At 38.5% G+C, this 23,295-nt stretch overlaps 1 protein-coding gene across 6 annotated transcripts; it reads left to right on the top strand.

Moving 5' to 3' along the window:
• Positions 1 to 1,776: 1,776 nt before the first annotated feature.
• On the top strand, positions 1,777 to 22,822 carry ENO4 (enolase 4). 6 transcript variants are annotated; one of them, XM_027655180.1, is made up of 14 exons: positions 1,777 to 1,876; positions 3,982 to 4,110; positions 5,311 to 5,501; positions 7,120 to 7,265; positions 9,272 to 9,441; positions 9,654 to 9,797; positions 11,232 to 11,297; positions 12,019 to 12,081; positions 14,064 to 14,231; positions 16,044 to 16,169; positions 18,398 to 18,593; positions 19,531 to 19,598; positions 20,160 to 20,277; positions 22,279 to 22,822. In XM_027655180.1, exons 3-14 carry the CDS (start codon positions 5,329 to 5,331, stop codon positions 22,368 to 22,370), a joined length of 1,530 nt encoding a protein of 509 aa, XP_027510981.1. In that variant the 5' UTR covers positions 1,777 to 1,876; positions 3,982 to 4,110; positions 5,311 to 5,328; the 3' UTR covers positions 22,371 to 22,822. The 6 variants fall into 6 exon arrangements, with proteins under 6 accessions (XP_027510981.1, XP_027510979.1, XP_027510982.1 ...); XM_027655178.1 differs by lacking the exon at positions 1,777 to 1,876 and adding an exon at positions 2,163 to 2,412; XM_027655181.1 differs by lacking the exon at positions 1,777 to 1,876 and adding an exon at positions 2,421 to 2,723.
• The last annotated feature ends 473 nt before the right edge of the window (positions 22,823 to 23,295 follow it).

Genomic DNA, 23,295 nt, shown 5'->3' with positions numbered 1-23,295 from the left:
GAAGACATCAAAATACAGTGTTACTGGACACCTCTAGGAATGTTATGATTGCAATCTTATACATTTTCGTACATTTTTAATGTACATGTTAATATAAGTGAGGCATCTTCATTTTTCAAAGGTCAGAGTTACACCAATCACAGGCTTTTCCTCACTGGGTTTCTTTCTTGGCTCTTGCTACATATACTTTGATTAGAGAGTTTTTAATTACACTTTAGCCTGTTAGCACCATGGAGCCAATAAAACTAAGAGAAATAGAACTAAATTCTTTTCATTCAACACAACTGGTAACTAAACACCAATTAATTACACCCACACAAGCCTAATGAAGATAATGGGGTTGCAGAGAGTTCACTGATGGTATGAAGTGGCTTGCAGTATCCTAACCTTAATCAGTTAACTACTTCGTAATAGGGAGGATCACAGGATAAGCCATCCTCTTTCTACATTCTTACAATTACTGTTAATGGAAATTACATGGCCATACAGATAATTCATGTAGCGTTCACTTGATCATGAACCAAAAATGATAAATACTTGGGGGAATCCCTACTAGTATTTCAATCAGTTTATTAAAAAACAGGAGTTCAGTGTTATTAAATAACCTGAGTATCAATCTGTTTCAGCTCATTGCTTTGCTAAAGGCAAAGCTGGCCAGTTTCTTTTCTTCCAGGGATGCGGCATCCACAGCTTCTCTGGATAACCCGTGCCAGTTCCTCACCACCCTCACAGTAAAGAATTTCTTCCTAATATCTAATCTAAATGTACCCTCTTTCAGTTCAAAGCCATTAGCCTTTGTCCTATCACTACATGCACTTGTAACTCTCTGTCATTCTCGTGGGGGCCCCCTTTGGGTACTGGAAGGGGCTCTAAGGTTTCCCTGGAGTCTTCTTTTCTCCAGGCCGAAAACCTCCAGCTCCCTCAGCCTGTGTCCATAGCAGAGGCGCTCCAGCCCTCTGAGTGTCTTCACTGCCCTCCTCTGAACCCCTTTCGAGAAGGCCCACATCCTTCTCATGGTGGGGCCCCCAGACCTGGATGTAGTGTTCCAGGTAGGATCTCACAAAAAAGGAGTTAAGGGAGAGAATCACCTCCCTTGACCTGCATGACTTCTCAAATATGATTGATAGTGGCTTAGCTACTTGATCCACAGGTTCCCTCAGGACTCACAGATGCATTTCACCACGTCCCATGCACTTGTGCACCTGCAAGTTCCTTAGATGTTCTTGAACATCTCTTAGGCCAGTCTTCATTCTCTCAGTCCCTGACTTTTCCTTTTGCAACTTGGGTGATGCAGCTTGGGCACTTGCCACTGAACACAGAGGCAAAAAAATTGTTAAGTACCTCAGCCTCCTCCATATCCTGGGCAACCAGTTCTGCTGTTTCCTTCCAGAGAAAGCCAACATTTTCCCTAGTCTTCATCTTATCACCACCATGTTCCTTCGCAATGCATTTTATTTAGAGCCCTTTAGAAGGCAAAAGGTGGGAAACTGGTCTAGAGGCCCTTGAAATGTATCAGAAGGTACAGCTCCCGTGATGGGTTGCATTACCTAGTGTGTGATCATGTTCACAGAGCACCACAACAGCACTGTCACCTCTAGAGGTCTGTTCTTCCAGGACTATTTAATTAAACCGGAGCTTTCTGAGGCAAGCCTGTGCATGTGACACGGATCTGGCACTATTTGACTGCTGCCACCCAGCCCTGCGACCGCACAAGCCCCTCCTGAGCAGTTAGGAGCTCAAAGGGCAGCCACCCACCTTGTTAACTCCTTCTGAAGAAAATCTAATGAGGTACTTGCTGCCCACTGTCCTCAAAGGAAGGGGAAGTGTCAGTTTAGAAACTTCTTCCAAGGAAAAGAGGGTTTAACTCTCTGGAGAGGTACTGTACTATTTCTGAAGGATGTGAAAGGAGAAGAAAATGATTCTGTAGGGATTTTTCTTCATTATCACCCCACCTGGAGAAGTGAGCACACAATGAGCAGAGGTCCACACATATTGATTTTAGAGCAGGGGAAGTGTGCAGCTAACAGCTTTTTAAGTATCTCCATTTTCAGGTACTCCAACAAAATTACCGACGAACAATGTAACAAAGTGAAAGTTTTGTAGGAAATTGCAGACTTAAAAAAAAACCCCAAAAAACCACAACCATTTAGGCTGGGAAATGTTTCTTTTCATTGAAAGTAAAGAGCTTTTAAACGCACGAGTTACTGACGCGTTTGGCAGCGTTAGAAATTTCCCAAACCATAATCCGTCTCTCTTTCAGGGCGATAACTGTTATACAGTTTTGTTGCACGGTGACTTTTTAAATCGAGGAGTGCCTGCTCGCGGCATCCTTGGAAGGCCCTGACCGGGCTCTGAGGGAAGCGCGAGCACCGCATGGTGTGGAGGAACCAAAGCGGACCAGGGCGAAACAAAGCCCGGCCCCGCTGGGTCGGGGGGTGTTCCCGGGCGGCTGGGCGAGAGCAGAGCTCTCGGGGCGCGGGGTCGGGCACGGTGCCCAGGGAGGCCGCGGTGCGAGGGAGCGGCGGGGAGGGAGGGAAGGAAGGGCGGCGCTCCCCGGAGCGTTGCCCGGCAGCGGCGGCGGCCCCGCCATGGAGGCGGGCGGGCGGCGGGAGCGGCGGCGGGAGGCGGCCGAGTACTACCGGGGGCAGCGAGTGCCGGAGCGCATGGAGGAGGCGCTGAACGCCCTGTTCCCGCTGAGCCCCGGGGATCTCTACGGGGAGCTGGTAGCGCCGGGAGGGGCAGCGCCTGGAGGGGGCCGGGGGGGGCTGTGCCGGCCCCGCGTCCGGGCGAGGGCGGCGCGGGGGGGGCCGTGAGGGGCTGCCCGCAGTGCCCGACCCCGTCCCCGCCGTCCCTGCCCTCCGGGAAGGGGCGCAGCGAGGAGCTCGACGTCTCTGTGATAATTAAGTGGTTCCCCCCGACTGCGGTGTTTCGGTGTTTGTGGTCAGGGGCACTTTGACGCCGGGCCAAGCAGCAGCCGGGCCCTTTGCTGGTTGCTTGTCTCGACACGTGGTCTGGTAACCGCGGCGGGGTTGGATCGAGGGTTGGGCTTGGTGTCATCTCAGAGGTCCTTTCCAACCCGGCTGATTCTATGATTCTGTGAAAACAAAGTGGGAGGGCACAAATGGACATAACTAATAAAAACGGTTGCTCAGCACAGCGGTGTTTCTCCTGGGCCAGCAGTGACAAGAGATTGGGTGCTATTCAGCTGCAGCTGTTGATGAAAAGCAAATGGGCCCTCAGGGGAAGTGTCGAGAGTCACACCCGTTTTATCTGTTCCCAGTTGGCCAAATATTGTTGACAGTAGTCGTAATGAAACCTCAATTAGTGGCAATACAAGAATTGCCAACTCTACAATAGCAAGCAACTCTTGAAAAAAATGGCTTCTAGTATGTTGTTTAGTGGGAAAGCGCCAGTGGAATTGAAACATTTCGTTCCATCTTGTGCTATTTCCCATCTAGTGTTTTGCTATCGCCAGTGGAAGGGACTAGAACTGGTAACACCTCTTCTTGCTCTGCCTGGTTGTTGACATGTTCCTCTTCTATGTAGCTATAAGAGTTTCCAGTTTTTCCCATTTGATAAGTCGTGGTTTGGTGACTCTCCAATATCAGACTAAATAATGAAACTAGTAAGGAAGTATGTAGTAAACCTCAGGTAGCGACTTAATCAATTTTCTAAAGCAACATTGTATTACCTGTGGACAGAGGTGAAAATATATTGGATTATGACAGTTCATCAGGCCCATTAAAGACCATGTTGGAAGAAGAAAGTGAACTGCCTACCAGAATTCTCGGTTTTCACCTTTCTCACAGGGCTCAAAACTTGCTGTAACATATAAATCATAGAATCATAGAATATGCTGAGTTGGGAGTGACCCATAATGGATTTGTTCAGTGGTGGATTTGACTGAAATATATTTCATGGAATAAAAATCTCTTTGCCTGGAAATTGACTTTTAATGAAGTTCTTTCTCTTTCATTTAAGGCTAACTACCTTTCTAAATATTCAAAAGCTCCAGCAATATGCAAATTAGTTGGAAGAAAAGTTCTTGATGGAGTTGGTCAGCCAACATTAGAAGTGGAAATATACTGTACAGTTAAAAACTATGAGAAGGTATGAGCTGTTTCTTCCTGGTTTATTTATTTGAATAGGACAATATCAGGAAGAGGTACTATTCTCACATCCCAAGGAACATTTTATTTTCCATCTTCATAAAGAGATATAAATCCCTGTGACTCAAGAGTTGAGTATTGTAACTTAGAAAAAAAAGGTGTCCTGAAAAGTTAGACAGTGGCAGCAACTATGAAAACTTTCTTTTCCATGAATTAGACAATATTTTATGAGTGGGATATGAGTGCATCTTTGTATATTAAGTTTTTATCTGTCTTCATGTAGCTTTTCCTTACACCCCATACTAGCCTTGTAAGTTCATTTTCCTTTTACCTTTTTCTTTAATTTTCATGTCCTTATATTTCTCTTTGTGTGACAGTCTTTCAGAAAAACACAGCACAGGTGAAAAGCACAGTATAAGTGAAGGCACTTTTTTTACACCAAGCTAATAGGTTGATGTGGGTGATAGTTAACTCAAACATATCCCTCCAGAACCTGCAATGCAAAATTGGTGGCGCATCTCTCCCCCAACCTGAAATATTCAAGTTACTGTCTTTGCAGCTGTAGCTATTTTGGAGTAATTATTTCTACTTTCCCTCAGTTAAACTATGGTTCCCTTCTTTCTTGAATTAAAAGTAGCTTCACAGGTATTCACAGTGTATAAAATCAATACTATTAATGCAGGCAACTCTGTGAAATTTGGAAATGATGTCTTCCTTAAGTGAATTCTTTTAATATCATTTATTCTTCGTCAGTACAGAAAGATGAGCTTAAATTATCTAAGACAACAGTAACTGACCATGAATTAAGCATGAATGCTGATGAATCATGGTACGGTAGGCTACAAACAGCTGCAATAAAAGATGTCCTAATGACTGTGGTCCTTAAAATAACTCCATTCTATTCTAATAGCATAATATATATATATATAAAGAGATCTGTCAGAAGGCTTTTGCCTACGTACTTATAATTTAGATCAAAAAACTTGAATAATGTCTGTGATTACCAAAGTATAAGAGGCTAGAAAGAAGGTGCAGGATGAAAAAAGATAAGTGGAGCAAGCAGTAGATTTGGAGATACGTACTTGTAGAGTTGGTATGGACATATACTTCTTAGTCTTTCAAATGACATTTCAAAGTTAGAAATTAAATAGTGTTTAAAACCTTTATACATTGGGGTTTTTTTTAATTATTATTTATGCAGAGGATTTGTTCCACTGTAATGTCTTTCCATTCTCAAATACCTGAAAATGCTTTACCTGAAAAAATTGAAGCTGATGAAAAAGAAAGAAATGACTCTGTTAATACTGCTGTGGAATGGGTCAATGAGTCACTCAACACAATGCTGAGGGACTTGGAGCCTACTGACCAGTGTCAAGCTGATAAGATGCTTGGGTAGGTCTTGCATATTACACGAATAAATGCATTTGAAATATAGAAATAATTTATATAAAATACAATGTATATAATTTTATATGATATTATTTATGTATCTAATTTTATATATAATATAATTTATATGTGTAATTTATATAATTTGTATTGTTAATGGAAAACATATAGAATATTTAGTGTTTTCTACTATTATTTTTTATATTTTTAGGTGATAACATGTCTCAGATCCATTGCACTATATTATTATCTGCTTGTTTCATAATTTTGATATGAAAATCATGCTGGTTTTTACAAGGCTTCATCCATGGGATACAAAAATAAGGGTGTCTAAGAAAAAAATGTCTGAACACATTCATGAGTCAAGGGCAACATTTAAGAAATTCGTTCAGTGCCAGTTTAATTTAGTAAGGAGGTTTTTTCAAACTGCAACTCCACTTCTTCTGTTTATGGCACTGCAAAAGGCAAGTGGTGCAAATGGCCTGGGTGTGAGTCTGCTGCATTGAGCTAATCCACAAAAACATGTATATGTGTGCAGCTTTCACGTCCTGGTGGAAGGAAAGCTTCCTAGTGAGATGTCTGCTCCAGAAGACATCTCACTAGGGTAATTAGTTTCTTTGGAAATACAGTTTCTTTAGTAAACATCCATGTTTATTTTTCATATAAATATTTCTTCTTGAGAGCATCCCAAAGTAAAAAACAACAGCCATATTTATCCATTCAAAGAAATACGTCTGGCTTTTATAAGAAAAAAAAAATATAAGGTAAAAGTGTCACAGATGGATTTGAATGTATTTTTAAAGTACACTTAGAAGAAGCCACCTGGCAACAGTATGGCTGTCTGCACCCTGGGAGCAGTAATATGGCCTCACATCCTCTTCTGGAGTTGGAAATGTTCCCTTCAGCTGCACCCCTGAGGGAAATGACACTGTGTGGAAGGGGTAGAGGTTGGGCTGCCACACTGAGCACAGACTGTATAGAACAGACTTGATTGCCTTCCACATGGACTAGCTTTGGGAAAATTTTGATGAAGGGAATAAGGACTCAATTGGAAAGTGAGTGTAAATAAGATTTTAATGCATTGTTTACGCTACTTTACATATCTTACATACTCAGTTTGCCTGAATTGGATGCCTGTGACCCCTGCATAGAGTTTCTAGTTCATGCATGTAATTGAAATTGAGCCACCTCTTAGTTTGCCACCACTTGGATAACCAGTGTACAACTGAGCTCTTGGATTAGCGACCTCGGCCAGGCTGTTGTATGTCATGAAGTTGTGCCAGGATCTGTTACTGCCCATGCAAAGCAAATACATCTTTCATGCTAAGATTGTCTGTTCAGAGCTGACTTTCAAACCAGTGTGATTTAAAAAGCATGTGTTAAGGTTTGTGATACTTGCTTGTGGTTCTTTTTGTTTAACCAGTGCTGCAGATGACTACCAAAAAATAATGATATAATAAATGTACTGACCTCTCCAGCTTCATGTAGTGAACCAATAGCAGAAGCTCAAATAGATGCACTTAATCCACTTCCTAGCATGTTCTTTAGCTTGTATTGTGTGTCTACTTGTCACATGTCTAACAATATTTTAAGCCAGTAATTTTTATGCCTCTTCTCTCAGTGAATACTTTACAAACAAGGTAGAAGAAAAAAAAAATATTCAAAGGCAAGAAGAAGAAGAAGAAGAAGCAGAAGCCACTCTTGCCCTTCCTCCACAGATTCCATCCCCAGCAACACCACCTGGGAAAAAAAAATCGGCAAAAACAGGTTTTTGTTTATTTGATTTTAATGTTTTCTGCAATACAGATATTGATAAATGTCCTAAATAACTTTCTGATGTATTCTGTGGACATGAGATACTTCAGAACACATGACACACTGTCTCATGTTCAAAGGGTTTGGTTACTCTCTTCTGCCCTTTTTGATCACAACAGTTTCTGCAGCAAAATGAGGGAGGGAAAAATACGGTTTTCTCATCATTCACATGCATTGGTTGAACAGAGTTTCTGCCTTTGTTTTACAGTTGGCTTAGACAGGAGGTTATTACTCTTCAAAGTAAGGAATAGGAATGGAGGAGGATGCAAATGAAGAATAAAAATGAAAATGATAAGAAAAAATAGAATTAAGTTGAAAACAATTGAAAGAGGGAGGAAGGAAAGTTTCCTTCTAACACTGAGTAAAGCAGGAAATACAGAGAAAAGCAAAAGAGAAAGAAGGAAGGGGATGAGATGGGAATGATGGGCAATACAGAGTAAAAAGAAGTAAGAAAACAATCCTACTAAAGGAAAAAAATGATGTGAGACTACAGAAAGAAGGTAAAAACACCAGGCCAAAAAAAAAAAACCAACCCAAAGGAAGAAAGCTCCATATGTTATCTCCATATATGCATTAAACTCAGAAAAAAAAAGTCTTGTTGCCATTTATTGTAAGGGCAGAAAATGTTGGCATATTATTATTTGTTATCACTTTGGTTATAACTGTCATATGCTATCAGAAAAACCTCCCAGTTCATATGTTAGATGTGTGCACAGTAGGTTCATCTTTGACCTGAAATGTAACTTCTGCAGTTGTCAGGTCCACCCACATGTTAGCCTGGTGTATATTACACTTTCAGTCAAGCTTCTGCTGATACATATATTACTTGTTTTCACTAATTATGACATGGACTGTCATATTATTATTAGACTCAGTGCCTGACTGTTTGGAGCCAATGGTTATTAAGCTACTTGTTGGTACAGGAGAGCACTAACAGATGGTGACTTCAGCAGGTTCTTTCAGAAGGGACATCTATGTTGTGTTTTCTGCCAGTTACAAAGTAGTGTAGGGTGAAGGGTCTCTGAAAAACTCTGCCCTGTGTCAGTTGCTCTGATGTCTGTGTGTAGCTCTTCATCCTCAATGTAAAAGGTATAGAATCTGTGTATGGTATGCAAAAGATGTATAATCTAATCTGCATATCCAATTAAGGACTCATTAAGAACATTTTCTCCTAAAATGTCAGTTGTATGCTGTAGTATTTATATTTTATTGAAATCAGAATTTGTATGACACTCCTATTAGAATCCAAAGGAAATAGTCAGGTTTACTTGGGAATCAGACCACTTATTGCAGCTTCATGTAGGTGCTCACTGTACATGTTCATGTAAGAACTGTAGCCAATAAAGAGGATGGTGAGAAGTGCTTTGTTTTAAGCATTTTTGGAAAAAGTTACTGTATCTGAAAGGGAAATAAATTCTTATGAAAATATAATAAGACTATGGATGTGTAATATTTAAAAGATCTGTTTTCTCTTTGGAAATTCCAGCTGAAATAGGCCTAATTTTTTTTCACAGTCATCATTAGAAGAAATCAAGTATGTGTACTCCCAGTAGGTTATAATGTAGTCTTCCAAGTTGTTTATGCGAAAGCTGAGAATTGAAGGAGCACAATAAAGAAGACTGAAAACATACTTTTGAAAGGAACCTGAAAAATTATATAATGTTATTGGATGTAAACATAGATAAATAAAAATACAGATTTCAGTGTCTGAAAGTTCTCCAAAAGAAACAGAATTGAAATAAATTTGAAACCAGAGCGAGGACAGACACTTTGCTTGCTTGTAAGGTCATTCCATATAAAACAACTGACAAGATGAAGTTTTAAAAAAAAAAGTTATTATTTGTTAATACATTGAGTACACACTGAAATGACAATATCATATTTACTCATATGACTGCGATACAGAAGCATGTGTTTAAAAACAAGAAAATACTTAGCTGCTACTCTCTGTCTTGTAGGAAAGAAGTCATCAGTGGCAGAGAGACCCATCCCCCCTGCAGAACCTGCTGACCCAGTGCTTTGTGGCAGCTTGGCCATTGGGGGAACATCCCTTGCCATAGCAAAGGCTGGGGCCACCATCAGCCACATCCCACTATACTCACATATTGCACTGCTGAAACATGACCAGGTACATATGGCTTTTGCCAGTTTGTTTCTTTTATCCCAGTTATCATAGTTGTTGAATTCTGAAGCCAGCAGTGCCTCGTGACAGTGTCATGAAATTTATCTCATAGAATACACCCTTAACACCATTGCCTGTAGCAGTCTTTGAACCTCGTGTGATAATTAAAATATATAAGAATTATTTTGATTTTTACATTTTTCATTTTCACCTGGTACTCCCAATTACAGGAGTCACCTGAAGAAATGACTCTACCACTCCCAATGGTTACTCTGCTGAACTGTGAAAAAATGTCACCTTCAAAGCTGAAATTAGTGAAAGAAGTTATGCTTATACCACCAGTTCAGTTGTCACTCAAACAGGTACTGTTTCCTTTTTTTTTTTATAAATGTGTTCTACAGACATCATACTAACTATGTGTGTAAAGGTCTTTTCAATATAGTCCTTAGAAACTGTATTTTTTATTTTTTTGTTTGCTTGCAAGGCCGAAGTTTTAACAAATGCTAAATTTGTCAAATTTGTAGAATTCTAACACCAATAATATTAAATCAAGCAAAAAGATGAAGATTTAAAACAAAAACCAGAAATATTTCAAGTTAAAAATGTATGTTAGTATAGAGGTAAAAGTCAGTGCGTTGAAGAAGATGTTAGGAAATTGTGTTACAGAACAAGAGATTAGGATGTGATTTTACATTAGTAGGTTATAAATAGTATCAGTTGATTGATATAGTGTACAAAACAACAAAACTCAACAAATTCACAGGAAAGCATAAAATGTGTGGAAATAAGTTGCTTTAAAATGAAATTGTGACGATAGAAGGGAGTACAAAGAGCAAGAAGGATGGGTGAGACAGATGGGATCAACCCTCTCTTTTTGTTTAGCCATGTGTTGTATTAAAGAATATATCGGCACGAGATGCTTCATTAGGGCTGTGATTTCTGCTTTGTATGCTGGTGACCTGAACAAATAGCTGAGCTCGATTCTCTTTCTTTTTGCTTTTCCTTTAACTTTTTCGAATTGTCACCAAGAGCTGTTAATAAGGTTGCTAATTCTGTGCCACTCAAAGCCAGAATGCCTCCTAGCGCTCATGGGAGGGTAACGAGCTGTTTGCTGCCGTTCAAAACAGCCCGTTCCTCCCGTGTTGATGTGTTGTCAGCTGTGACTGACTTCTGCCCCCTTCAGTATTCCTTTACTGGCACAGTTTGAGGAAATCTCAATTGTGATTTACCAAGTATTGCGAGTTTTACTGAATTTTACTAACTCAGCTGAAAAAGAAAACGAGTCTTGCATTAAAAGCAATGGATTCATTTAATTGGAGTATTCCCCACTGTTTAAAATTAAGAAAGTGATTTTTTTCGTGCTTCCTGGAAATATTCTGAAGTAAATGCATTCAGTCTTCTCAGAGTTTCCAGTTAGGAAGTCTTAGAGTCACAATTGTGAACAGGGATTATCATCTTCTCACTTCTCAGATATTATGCAGACCTGAATGCTGTTTACTTGCTAGATTTGGGAAGGGCTATATTTGAGGAAGAGACTGCTTTTCTTGCTGTCCCATTCAGCAGCACGATCAAATATTCCTGTTCATTCCACTGCTACTAACCCTTTATGGCTGGGCACTTGGCTGCATTTTGTGAGTGGAGAGACTGTGTTAAGGAGTCTGTAATAGTTGTGGTTTTGTGGGTTTTTTTTAAGACTTTATATTAAGATTTATATTTAGAATAAGTGTTTTCTGATTTAAGCTGCTAACATGAAATAAGATAACTTTATTTTGAAGATTACTGTTGTTTAATTTCAGGGCATAGAAAGAGTTCTGGATATTCAGAAGGAAATGACAAGACTGTTGGAGTCTCCAGGCAAAATGGTACAATAAAAATGTCTACTAATAAAGTGATATACTTCATTTGATCTTTTCTACTGTCCTTTTAAACATAAACATGGAACACTTAGCCTTTATATGTCATGACACAGAACAGAAGATGTGTTTCTCTGGCAGATGAGTAAAACATTGGCCATTTGGTGATACTACATTAGAAAATAGAGAATAAAACATTGTTCTAAGCATAGTAAGACTTTCTGTTTACCTGAAGAAATATACTGGAAGTGAATCATGTCAGAATGAATGTACAATATATATAGTTCTGATCTTGCTATGCCTCTCACACACAGCATGTTTTATTCAAGGTACTATTACTCTAGCAGTATATCAGTCTTGGTTTGTGCATATGCTTTTTGGAAAGCAAGGTTGTTGGGTTTCTCCAAGTACAGAGTCTAGATTCTCATTTCTGAGATTCCCTGTATTTTTGATGGGCTGGGTGAGAATGTTTTGAAAAACAAATGATGGTTGGACCGATGCTCACGTAGAAATAAACATTTGAAATGAGTCACCAGCACAAAATAAAACTGGATAGTTGCTGATAGTATTTAAGAAAAAAATAGGAGTTATTTCCTAGCTTAAATATTTGTAATCTCTTTAGACCAAAATTCAGTCAATCTTTTTTCCTTTCCTTTTTTTTCCTGAGGTCTTTCTGTCATCTTTGTATTTTTCCATGGAATTGATTTCTTTCTTCTTTCACCCTCAACAGCCTGGTCCTCAACCAGCAGACGGTAAAAAAGGAAGAGCACAAAATTCAGGGAAGAAAAGTCTGGTAAGAAACGAGATTTTCATTTTAAGCCTTCAACAAGGTATTAACAACAGCAGAGAACCAAAATATTCTTAAGAAATGAAGCATTAATCTACATCACCATTTTGGAAAGGTCAAGGCAAGACCTAAATATTCCAAATGCTCATATCTTACATAATAATTTAGATCCTTCTGACTATACCTTCCCTCCCTGTGGAACAATAGCGGAAATAGGGGAAATTTTTCAGGGATCTGCTGATTTTTCTTGTATAGAAATCCTGGTAAATTATCCAAATGAGCATTTTGCAAGCCCATAGAACCAGCAGAGAAACATGCCCTTTTGATTATGTAGGCCATAAAACTACTACCTGTAAGACCTGCATATTGTGCTGTTTCTCAACCCTGGGAGAATAACTCCCCTCTTAATTGTGCTGCATCCAGTTCCCAGTTCCAGTCTGAGGTTACAGATAACGGCAGATACAAAACAGTAGCTGAAGGGCAGCACTCACAATAGAACACAGAACATTATTTTATATGACTCGAATGATCTTTTTTTATCACTTCAAAACCTGTGGTTTACAGGTGAGTTTTCCAAATTGTGGGATGGAAATGCCATGCAGGTTTTCTCTCCAATCTGAGATTATTAAAATATTATCAAGTGAGAATTGTCACTGTTGTGGAGTATACAAAAGAAAGGATGAACAAAAGTTTTTCTATTTTATTCTTGCTTACACAACACAAAATTCTTCATCATTAAGGTGCTGGCCTTAGAATAATTCCATAAGATATACACAAGGAAAAAATACATTACATTCTCTGGAAAAAAATCCATTCATTTCAACAAAGGAATACTAAAGGAGGTAGTAATTAAACTGAAGTTTAAACTGATAAAAGCGCAAGGTTAGTTTTAACTTTTGTGGGGAGAAAAAAAAGGAAAAATTACAAAGTAGGCAGTGAACAAGAACTTATTTAGGTTATAGAAGTAAATGCTAGATAGAGAAAAATGTTTTTATAAAGAGAAACAATGCTTTTAGTGGAATGTAACAAGGCACAACATATGGATACCTTGAAAATCACCTGGAACTGCAGACCTAATCTGAGGTTAATTGCAGGAAGACTGCAGCCTTTCTTGCTGTCCATTGCTGCAGCTTTGTGCTCCAAAAGCAACAAGTCAGATTGTCTTGCATGTTGCTGCAAAGTAATCTCATAACAATTTGACCTGTGTTTTCTTTCCAATTTTTATGTGAAGAAACATTCATATGTCCTCTGTAGCTAAGTACCTGTTCTGTCTGTAGTTAATTCTCTAGCTCTTGTCAAAACTGATGCCTTCCAGTTGATCTCTCCAGTCTAACCCAGGATTATATCCTGCTGCTTTCTAGGCAACTTAATGTCATTCTTTATAATCCAAAATTCACAGACTTTAAAGTTAAAAATCACTGTTTTAAAAACCTACAAAAAACCCTGACAACAGAAGAACATGTGAAATATTTGCTCAATACAACTTGGCTTGTGGCACATTTCCAGGAATACTGTCCCTGAAGTATAAGTGCATGTAGCTGGGCTAGAGGTATTTCCCCTCTCTTAAGTTTGTTCCTTCTAGAATTCTCAGAAGATTCTGGGATTTCTTGAACACTCCACAGAGTCAATATCAAAGTTGCAGTTGAGGATAAATGGCTAAAAGCTGTTTAAAAGTGGAGAATATGTTTTTTGGCAAAGGGGTGGTCTGCAGCACTGGAGCATTCGTGACAATTCGGTAGTTGTTAAGAGTGCCTTTAAAATCTTCTTGTAAACCAGTACTGGCCATACAGGACAAAGAACTACATGATGAGACACATTTCCAAGGACTGTTAGCTCTCTAGTCATTAGCAATTGAATTGTCCTTAAGGCTGCCAGTGCAATTTTTGAGATTTATAATTTGAAGATTAAATGCAGACTGAAATGATAGTGAGTATATATATTATATATATGTTTGTAAATGAAGTGATTCTTTTTTGTTTTGTTTTCAGCCACAGTTCTTAAAAAGAATATCACACTTAGGTTGCCTAACAACAGGATATGATGATGTAGAACAACTGCTACTCGTTATGCAAACAGCTTGCAGCAACATAGGTCTGGAGCTAGGAACAGATGTGTACTTAGCAATAAATTGTGCTGCTCATGAATTAATGGATTATGTAAGTTATTTCTCAATATCTATTTTCTTGGGTTTCAAAAGGAACGTAGCTGTTTGTTAACATTATTTATTATTGCATTGCAAACTCACCTAGAAGCTTCTAGCTCCATTTTTAAGGTAGCAATCAAGCAAATGAAAAGAATTACCTCTGCATTTATAAATCATGGTTGAATCAGTCCTACAAGTGTGGCAGATATGTTGTTGGATTGGGAGTGCAAGGGGATGGGATATGCAGCCTGACACAGCAGGAGCAGTGAGAACGTGTGTTCCTCCTTCCCAGTACCAACATCCTGGTGGTACCTTGTGAGAATGAGGCTCACTGGGCCAAGGCAGACCCTTCTTACAGCTCATGTCCTGCTACAGGAGTCTCTGGTACCTCCATGGCTTCACTTGAATCATTCAAATGGTATAAGCCTGCCTGTATCAGCCAGGTTTATTCCTTTTCTCTATTTATTTAACACAATTTTTCAGATCACTTTGTATCAAATATAGCAAACTGCTTTAATGGGTAAACACCTCCTGCATGCTCTGTTTAACAAACCAGCTTCATTTCACATTACACCTCAGCCAATTTGGAATTAAAGTATAAAGCAACAAATCCTGGTTTGGTTGGTTGGTTGGTTGGTTGTTTTTTTTTTTAATTTCACCACAAGGTATAAATTAAATAATTTTATTCTATCCACCTTTATTTTAAAGATGAAGAATAAGAAATTATTTACACAAGTATACTTCTGTAATTCCTTAACACCACTAGATGCTCATTTTTCCATTATATTACACTACATCTGTTGTTTTCTTCAAACTACCCTGACATATCCATTTATTTTTTCTATGGTAAGTTTGTACACACATTAATGTTCATCTCGTTGTGCCTCAACATTCACTTTTTAATTTTTAATTTTTTAATATTTTTGACACAATTTATTTATGTCCAGATGAAGTCTTAAAGTTCTTGCCCCTTGTTCTAAGATCAATCAGGTTTTTTTTTTTCTAAGCAGAAAAAGAAACTTCCTATTCCATTTAATAGCTCATGAGATTTTGTGTATTTGGGTGTTCTACAGTGCCGAAGCTTCCATTACCAATATCTTTCTTGAAAGCAGTTCCTCTTCTGACTGTGATGTCTGCAGCTTATAACAGAGTGTACAAAATCTTAACCCTTGAATTATCGGTAATTCTGTAACTTTCTGTTACTGAACTGTTAAAGTCACTAAAGCAGTGGGTATCGTGGCACAGAGTGACAGTTTGCCTTTAATACTCCTCCTAGGCTGCAGTTTGTGATTCCCAGAATGATGAGACTGGTTTTAAACTTGTCTTTTTTTTTTGAAAGGGGAAAGAGACAAGGAAAGGCAGTGTCTTGGTTTTGAGCACTGAGGGTGAACTCATTTCCCCAACAATATTTTCTTTATGAAAATAAGGACCAAAAAAAACCCCAACCTTTTTTGCAAGTGAAAAATGAGATTTTTTGCAAGCGAGATTCAGTGAAAAATTCAAATATATCTGGCTTTATGATACTGTAGTGTAAAACTGGCACTGTTGCCTACAAAATGCTGAAAAAGGTCCCTCTGGTTTTGGCAGTGACATCGTTCAGAGACTTTGGCATGAGCCACTGGAACCCACTGTCATTTTAAGCAGTTTTCTATAACAATGTGCTAACAACTTAGACACAGAGTGAAACAGAGGAGTAAATGCCTCCTGACTGGAGAACACACATATCTTAATAAATGTAAGCATACACATGTGTATGCTTACATTAGTACTCTGGTTTTTAAGCTCTTACCTTCCTTATCTTTTATGTTTTTACTTTACTTTCTAGGACAAAGGAAAATATGAAATACTCACTGGAACTTTTAAAAGCCCTGATGAAATGGTTGCTATGTATGGAGAACTGATTGATAAATTTCCTTTTATTATTGCATTAATAGATCCCTTAAGAAAAGAGGTAAGATACCACAGTGCAGCCCATGAAAAACTGGTAATACTGTTCAGTGGCACATCACTGATCTTTTCTCATTTTTGCAAAATATGCAGAATACAAGGCTTTTGGTTTTTTGAGTCTTTAAGCACAAAATATCACTATAAAAATGCATCTGACAATTCATTTGCATGTCTTTAATTGACAATAACTCTACATTCTTCTATACTTTTGACTTAATTCTCGATGTAAAATAATCCTGGCCTGAACAGAATACAGTCAGTAGAAATATTTTAAAGAATTATAAAAAATTGCTTTTTTTGTGTGATTCTACTTGTTAAACCACTATTATTTGGATTACGTTTTCCTTTTTATGCAAACAATTCAAATTATAAAACTATAAAGTTCAAGTGTAATATAATATTTTCTTATATTAAATTAGAGAAGCAAAAGTTTGGACGTAGTTGTATATTCCTTAGAATCACAAAAAAAAAAAATACTGATGCAGTTCCTTCTGATGGATATTTATAACCAAAGCCAGAACAGTGCTGTCACTGGCAGCATTGCTTGGCAGAATTTTTGAAGTGGTAGTAAGATACCATGTAGTTACCTCTGTGATCAAAGTTAGAGGAATTAATTAGTCTGGCCAACCGACTACAACAATAAAATAAAATACTATTAAGCATGTTATCAAGTTATGGATGGATGAAAGAGACAGATTGCATAACCTTAGATATTTACATTTATACATAAGATTAAGTCATGTATTGCAAAAAAGATAAAAACTTTGTTGCAGAACCTACAATTGTAAACCTAGATTCTGCAGCTGCAAAACTTAGTAAAAATTTTGTTCATTTTCATGAACAAAACACGACTGTGATTGAAGGGGGAAGCAAAGTGATGTTGGTTTTGTGAATCTGTCCAGTGCTTGACTCAATAACTCTGAAATGGATGAACTGCAAAATCCATCTGATTCTGTCCTTAACTAGAATGTTAAAAGTTCATTTTTCAAATATCTTGCATTTACTCTTACCTTCCTCTAGTTGGCCTTGCCTCCTTGTGTTGTTTCAATCTGACTCTCTGAATTACCATGTCCCAAAGCAACAGATTATTCCCCACTCCTGCTGGGGCTGCAGGTTTCTTCATAAGGTTTCCTTGAGAAACCTTATGAAGAAACATATTTGCAGTAAGAGAGTCTGCAGGAGAATTACAGATAGTGCAGTACAGTTGGAATCAGAGAACCATGAAGGAAAATGCCTCTGCTCCTCTGCTTCTCCTCCTCCTCGCAAGTCTGCAGTTTCCCTGTGCCACGTGTTTGCCCTGGATCCGTAGGTCCTTGATGATTAGCTCTGGTACCAATTCAATAATTCATTGGCAGACACGAGACCACTTTAGTGCTTAAGTTTAAACATTTATTCAGGTGTCCAAAACTTCATTTTCACATACATACAGGCTTGAAATCTGTGCAGGAATGGACCCTGATATAGATTGCAACTAGATGGGTACAAAATTCTGTCTGATACACAGACCAAGAATTACTACTGGCAGAATTATGAAGTAGAAAAATAATATTTTCAACTTTGCATTCTGTGGTCACAAAGCAATCAAATCATAATTTTCTTCTTTCTCATTTTTAAAATATCCTTGTCCTTTATTTACCCTGTACCATGTACCATGTGGACAGTGCATTAAATCAAGAAACAAAGACCCTAAAAAATGGAGCTTTACTGGAAAGAGAGCGTTGTATTCTGCTGTTCCCTATGTGTCAGTCTTACAGCTCTGATCATCCTGTCCTGATACAAGTCATTGAGTCTATGACTGTCTCCTGTTGCATTATTTTACATTCAAATAACTATGACACTTGAAATATTAACACATCTGAATAAAACAATAGAAGATTATTTCATAGTCCATTAAAATTAAATAAATTTCAGGAAGGAAATCAAAATAGCAATCCCCCAGAGTTAATTTAATTTGAAATATTTTAAACTATATTTTATGCAAATAGTGTTGATTAATTCCAGATTAACATATATGTTTTCTAACAAAATCTTAAAATCCAGGGAAAATCCCAGTGGTAAGTTTTTCTTAGGTAGACAGATTTAAAATATAGTATAAAATATTTTTATATGAAGGATATCTTTAGGATTGAACCTAAATTTATTTAATTTTTTAAAATTATTTTTACCTCCTGAGAGTTTTCATTCAGTTTAGTTTTTTAAACTCTAGTTATTTACTTGATTTGTTTTATGCAGGACAGAGAACAATGGAGTAACATATGTTGTGCCCTTGGTTCCAAATGTTACCTGATTGCTGAAGATGCTGCCACATGTGTTTCCAAACTTAAAACTGACCAAAACATAAACACACCAGTGTGCAGTGGTGTTGTCCTGAAATATGTTAACCAAACCAAGGTATCAGACCTCATAGAACTTACTGGAATTCTCGATGGTGAGTAGAGGGGGGAAAGGCTGCCTCTCAAACCCTACAAGCTACACCTGTAAAGATTACATTTCTTTATTTAATTATAGCCACTTCTAATTTAGAAAGCATTTGTCAGAAGAAACTGAAATTCATGTTTTGAATCACGGATGTCTGTCCAGGGGCTTAAAACTGCATTCAAGGCTTCAACTATAGTCAGTTAATACACTGTGGATGTTTTGAACGTGGGTGCCCTTTGACAGTGCAGCTAAGTTTTACACAGTTAGATATCAGAATTAAAGAAAATAAAAAAGATGTGGTCAATTAATCTGAATTTTGACTACGACTAGTATTTTTAATTAAAAAATCCAAACAAGTCCAAAATGTTTAAAATTGTGGTTTATGCAGATTATTGACTACAAATTATTGAACCTTCATGGTAACAGTACTAAGAACTTGTGCAGTTTCCTATGTAAGATTTTTCTTTGTATCACTTTTTCTTTACTCATTTTTATACCCAAGGGATAGATGAACAAATTTAATACATCTAAGCTCTTTCCTTATTCCTTAAAAACACCCAGAATCACTATATCAAAGAGAGTAAATAGCAACTAAAAGAGTTCATTCAGTCAGGATTGTAAACTCTTTTTTATAGTGAAGAAAAATCATTACTATATTGAGGAGTACATTTAAAATAAATAGAACAGCCTTCTAGCCTGATCAGACAGATCAGTGAGAGACAGAAACGAGGAGAGGATATTCCTTATCCATGCTGAAAATAAAGCACAATGTTAATGCAGCAAACTAATATAGCTTACATTTTTATGAAATGGGTTTCACTGGTTTACTCCTGCTTGTATTTAAGCTTAGACAACCCAAGGGTAAAAAGTGAATGAGAAGTCCAAACAGTTTGTGTTGAATATATAAAATGAACGCTAATGAAAGTTTTCACTCCCGTTATATATAGGTCAGAGACATATTACCATATTAGGAAGCCCAGATGGAGAATCTTCTGATGACAGCCTCGTGGATCTGGTAGGTATTGAAAGCTGTTCAATTGCAGAATTGCCAAAATACTGCTTTTAACATGTACAATTTTTTAAGGAGAAAGCCTTTTTGTGCTTCAGAAAGAAACAATGTTTTACAAAATGGGTTTTTTCTAGAGAGTTGGTTTTTTTCCCCACAGAGAGTTATTGAGTGTAAAGAGAACGCGCGGGAGATTTGCCAAGGCGGGGAGTATATTCAAGACTGTGTATGATCTGTTTGGTTGCACTAGTTTATAACAAATTGTGAGTTACTTAAAACATTCCTGTGTAGTAATAATATTTTTAGCAAAAATTCTTAACACTATTATATTTAGTCTTTTTGTACTACAGCTACATTTGCAAATAAAATTTCATTTCATATGCCAGTGAAAATTATTGCTTGCGCCCGGCAAATCTTTAATTAAGAGATTTTATTTCTACTTATTGCAGGGTTTTTCTCTGTAGAAAGATGAGGGTGTTAAATTAGAAGTAGGATACCCTGTTTAATAATTAAAAAATGACTTCGTTTCCCAAACTGTGGGGTTTTAAAATGCACACTTTCTCATTTCAGGCCGTTGGACTGGGTGCCAGGTTTATCAAGTTGGGAGGTCTTTCCCGCGGAGAAAGGGTGACCAAATACAACCGCCTTCTGGCTATAGAGGAAGAACTGGCCAAGAATAGAAATCTACGTATGAGCTTCTTTCTTACTTTGTTTTCAGCCTGCAATGAATACGGGAACAAAGATTGGAGGGAGAATGATTGAAACTGCACCACAGGAGGGAAGCGAAATCAAAAGCCTATAAATAAGGGCTGACAAAAAAAACCTAGGATAGCACTTGCCACAATGTATATTGTTGTCCTAATGGATTATCTGTTTACTGAATGTTAAAATAGACCCCTTCTTGAGGAGTAGCCTACATTAGGCTTTTTTTGCAGAATTAATTGGTTGGAATCTTGAAGCCCACAGTGCAAAAGGAACAAAACAAAACCCATGCATATAACATGTAGAAAAGCTGCCAAAATGGAATTTTAGGCCAAATACCCCACCTCCCTCAAGCCCCTAAACATATATTGCTAACAAAACTTCGTTTCACAACTCTCTTTTGTATGTTACATTTCCAGCAAAATGTGTTTGGAAAGCTACAATTGCATGGGTAAGCCCTAAATAAAACCCCCAAAAAACCGAAGTTGATGATGCACATTCAGCCTTAGCCACTTGTATGCATCTGCCTGCCTGCATTTCAGGGTCTGCATCTTCTTTTTACACTGTACCACGGCACTGTTAAATGCTTAACAGTTCATTAGAGCCACTTCTCACTTGCTCAGGTATCAATCAAGCTAGAATAAAGAAATGTACTCTGAAGGGGAGGCAGAGAGACAAGGAGAGGAAGAAAGGAAGGATAGGGTTTGCAAGAATTTTATTAAGCCCAAGAAAAAGAAACATGAAGGAGAAAGAAGTCGTTTTACTCTCTTGCTTCTAATAATTTTCAGTGTTCTATACAAAGGGGAGCAGCACTTGACATGCACACTACAGAACAAAGGTTTCAGTTGAAAGTTTTTTTATTGAAAATATTTTGAGGTTTTTGAAATCTTTCCCTTGCTCATAAATAATCATTGTGAAAAATAGAAACATAGACAGGAATTTTTTTTTTTGCTAAGGAAGTATTTGCACAGAATGCACTTTTCTAAGTACAGAACTATGAATTTAACTGCCTCAGCAATATTAATATATTCCCTACTGTTGTCAAGTGGTATAGTCTAAGCAAAGGAGCTCGAGTCTGACAAATATTTAGACCTATATCTCATGAAATAAAATAGCAACAATCCCCACAGCGTTAATGGTTTGGCAGAGCCAAAACCCGGTAAGTAAATCCCCAGCAGGGCAGTGGTGCGGTAGCGCGTCTGAGCCGCCCCCCGAGCTCTCCTTTGGCGGGGCTGCGGGCCGGGAGCGCTGCAGTGTGCGGGACGGCTCCCGGGGCTCGTCCCGCGAGGTCACACCGACCCGCCGGGAGTCCCTCGGGACTGCGGGGGGGCTGCACTGCCCTGGAGCACCCACTGCGGCTCTCCCGCTGCCTTCCCTGCCCTGCAGTCCCGGGGGTGTGCAGAGCTCAGCGGTGATGAGCCATCACCCTCACCTGGATGGGTGTGCGAGCTGCTGGATCACAGAGCTGCTTCCCTTCCCTGCAGTCACACAAAGGGATGGGGGGCATTGTGCCTGTGGCCGAACAGCGAGCGGGGCGGTGAGGTTTAGGGAAGCAGGAGAACAGAACTGGGGAACACAGCGGTTAGTGACAGTGACTGCGAACTGCAGTCACGGGATCAGCATCGGGACACGGGCTTACATAAGATTGTTAAAGGCTGGGGTAGAGAAGGGCAGAGTCAGCTGGGGGGAACTTTGGCAAGAGCACCAGTGCATAGGAGGATGATGTTCAAAAAATAGGGCAGCAAGGTGATGAATCCATGAAGGAAGGAATGCAATAAATAGCTCAGACTGCTGTGCACCATGCCCTGATCCTGTAAGCAAAGTGCAGGACTGGTGCTCCTTTCTTTCTAAGGACCAGACTTATTAAACCTGTTTAAACTCCTGTAAAGCATCATGTGGCATCTTAAAAACATCTGTGTGCACCAGAGATTGTAACAAGAAACCAGATTACACCAAACACAAATTTCTTTTTTCTCTTCTATTTCAGGTGAAACAAAACTTGAATTTGTTGCTTTCGCTGAAGAATCACAGCCAGAAAATCAACTTTCTGATGAACTTCCTCCCCCAGAGCAGGATTAGTTGCCTCCACAGCTCTTGCAGGTTCACAGCCTGCCTGCTCAGCTCCCAGAGAACAGCACACTGACCCCAGCTGTCAACAGTAGCTTTAAGATAAATTTCTAAGAAAAAATATTCTAGTCAGAAACTCATATAGCTATTCCTTAATCCATTTATTTTCATTCTAGTATGAAATTCATATATTAACTTTTCTTTAATCCATTTATTTTCAAGCACTTTAGCCAAACATTTCTAAAAGCTTTCAAATACTGGCCTCTCTTTTCCCAGGGACCATTGCCTTCAGCTGAAACCAAGTTAACTGAGTAGTGACTATAGTTTGAAAACACCACACAATTCTGTGCTGCATTTACAAATTGACCAAACAAACTGTGCTGTGTTAAGTCCAAAGCTAAGTGTTTGTTTTGGGGAAGTGGAAATCTCTCTCTATACAAAGAGCAAGCTGTTGACAAACAGTAGAAAAAAACCCTCACCACATTTTACAAAAAACAAAGGCCTTGACTGTTGTGCTGCTCCATCCCCCCACACCCTCAATGCTGCTGTTAGACCCAGGCTGCGTTTGCTCCAGCTGGAGCATCAACACAAGTGCATCACTGCAAGCCCCAAATGTAGGGCACCAAGCTGGAACTGGCATCACTCGGTAGAAGGGAGTAACCAGTCAATTCCACAAGGTCTGGGAAACTTGTCAGGAGTCTTTTTAATAAGCAACAATGAAAAGTTAAAGAAATAATTTATGCCCTAGGTAACAAAACAGTTTAAGAAAAAGAAATACTTCTTGAAAAAACTTCTGGTTTTTGTATAATGTGAAAATTTGAACATATAATACAGCAGCAGTAATTTGAGGAAAAATACATATATGAAATGTTGCATTTTAAATTCACTGTAACAGATAACTGACAAATTAACAACCAGAACCAACGGCCCCCAAGAA

The sequence above is a fragment of the Corapipo altera genome, unplaced genomic scaffold (assembly GCF_003945725.1).
Source record: "Corapipo altera isolate COAL_440 unplaced genomic scaffold, ASM394572v1 180, whole genome shotgun sequence".
Taxonomy (NCBI): Eukaryota; Metazoa; Chordata; class Aves; order Passeriformes; family Pipridae; genus Corapipo; species Corapipo altera.
Note: the sequence above shows the minus strand (reverse complement) of the source record. Positions and strands in the feature narration are given on the sequence as shown.